The sequence below is a fragment of the Camelina sativa genome, chromosome 16 (assembly GCF_000633955.1).
Source record: "Camelina sativa cultivar DH55 chromosome 16, Cs, whole genome shotgun sequence".
NCBI lineage: Eukaryota > Viridiplantae > Streptophyta > Magnoliopsida > Brassicales > Brassicaceae > Camelina > Camelina sativa.
In genome coordinates this window covers 6381883-6383570 of record NC_025700.1, presented here as the reverse complement: position 1 = coordinate 6383570, position 1688 = coordinate 6381883, and the positions used below count along the sequence as shown (strand labels likewise).

Genomic DNA, 1688 nt, shown 5'->3' with positions numbered 1-1688 from the left:
CCCCCATTACTTTGATTCAAATATCTCGTATCAGATTATTACCAGCTTTCTTGGCAGCACGGAAAAGAAGCTCTTGAATCAAATGCTGAGCCGGGTCACCTTCAGGTTGTAATGTGATAAAGAGTTCAACCTCCGAAACCGCTTCTTCGTTTGTGAAGTACTGGTAGAGACCATCCGAGGACAGTATCAGAAACTGGTCTTTGGATCCTAATCTATGATGGTAAAGTGCTGGCAAACAACTGATGTAAGGCGACGTCCCTTTATAATCGATTTGAAACATCTCAAGTAGTGCGTTATTCCATTTAGGCTGCAAATGAAAATGTGATCCCAAAAGTTAAACTTCTAATACAAGATTCCAAGAATCAAGAACTGAAAACATGTTTAAACATACCTGTTTGAGGAAACCGGCGCCAAAAGCTCTTGTAACCTTCAACGAACCTTTAACACGTTCATTAGTCACCGCGGTTGCATCATCAGGATGCTCCTTTCTAATCCTATCAACTTCCTGAACAACAACAACAAAAAACAAGAGTTTCATTAGGCTAAAAGTACCATCAAATCTTTGATTAAATGACTCCATTAGTAAGTTGACTGCATTACCTCTTCTACATTTGTGCTATGATCAACAGTAAGTTGAAAAGCTGATAAATTTGGAACCAAACTAGCTCCTTCACCATCATCACAACAACCATCAAAATCATTCATTGTTTCTTCATTGATACGTTCCAAATCTTGTTTAATCTTCCCAATCCAATACTCAGTCTCAGCTTTTTGCCCAAGAACAGCTCTACTGTCACCAACGTTCATCAAATAAACATCTTCACCTTTCATCAACATCACTAAAACACATGAACCCATTAAAGCTAGTTCAGGATTTTCGTCGAGCATCATATCTGCAATCTCCAAGTAAGCTTCTTCCGTCTTCTTCAGAGCTTGTGACAGAGCTTTCAGAACATCAGACGAACTCGGATCCGGATCTTGATCCGACCCATTACTCCGATCCTTCAACAAACGGTCAAGATCGAGCCTTTCGCGATCCCACTCACACCTCCACCGTCGTTGACTTTCTTCCCAGTTCTTTGACTTTTTCTCTTTAGAACTCGAGTCGCGATTCTCTACATCAGCTTCATCGGTAGATTTTGCATCCGTTTTAGGATCGTCCCATAATAATCCCTTGAGCTCACGATAAACGGCTGGATATAAATGAGAGAGTAAATAATCAGGCGCATCTGGACCGTTGAATCCATCGTAGATTCCAACGAAGAGCCATCCATGTTCTTCCGATACAACCACATGCACACGATCCTCGCCAGCTTTACCTTGTGCCCATTGAAGATTCTGGCTTTCTAACGAAACGTCGTCGTCTAGTAAACTCCCTTCACTACTAAAATTCAAGCTACTATTAACAGTGAGATTATTCTCGTTCTGGTGCTGAGTCTGGTTCTGGATCCGGGTTTTATCCGACCCGAATACCCAATCGGGTACTTTAACCGGTTTGATCGGAGCAACGATCGAGTTTTGTCCTCTAGTAATCGTCTTCGAAATTGCGCGACGGAGAACCCGAACTAAAGATCCTTTTCTTGACCCGACCCGGTTATTAGCTAAACTGTGAGAGAAGCTACGTTGAAATTGATCAGAACCGGAAACCGGACCGGAAGAACCATCAAGTGGACCGGACATGAAACCTC

The 1688-nt window shown here is 42.2% G+C and overlaps 1 protein-coding gene across 2 annotated transcripts in view; it reads right to left on the bottom strand.

The window, feature by feature from the left end:
• LOC104750001 (probable protein phosphatase 2C 23) overlaps window positions 1-1688 on the bottom strand; it is a 4681-nt gene that overhangs the window by 1356 nt on the left and 1637 nt on the right. Inside the window, exons 2-4 of one of the 2 annotated variants that reach the window (XM_010471730.2) lie at window positions 601-824; window positions 392-505; window positions 35-307 (exon numbers count right to left, since the gene is read on the bottom strand). In XM_010471730.2, the coding sequence (XP_010470032.1) occupies window positions 35-307; window positions 392-505; window positions 601-824 (611 nt within the window). Of the gene's footprint in view, window positions 1-9; window positions 308-391; window positions 506-600; window positions 1686-1688 lie in introns of those variants that run through there. The other variant, XM_010471728.2, reaches the window with a different exon arrangement.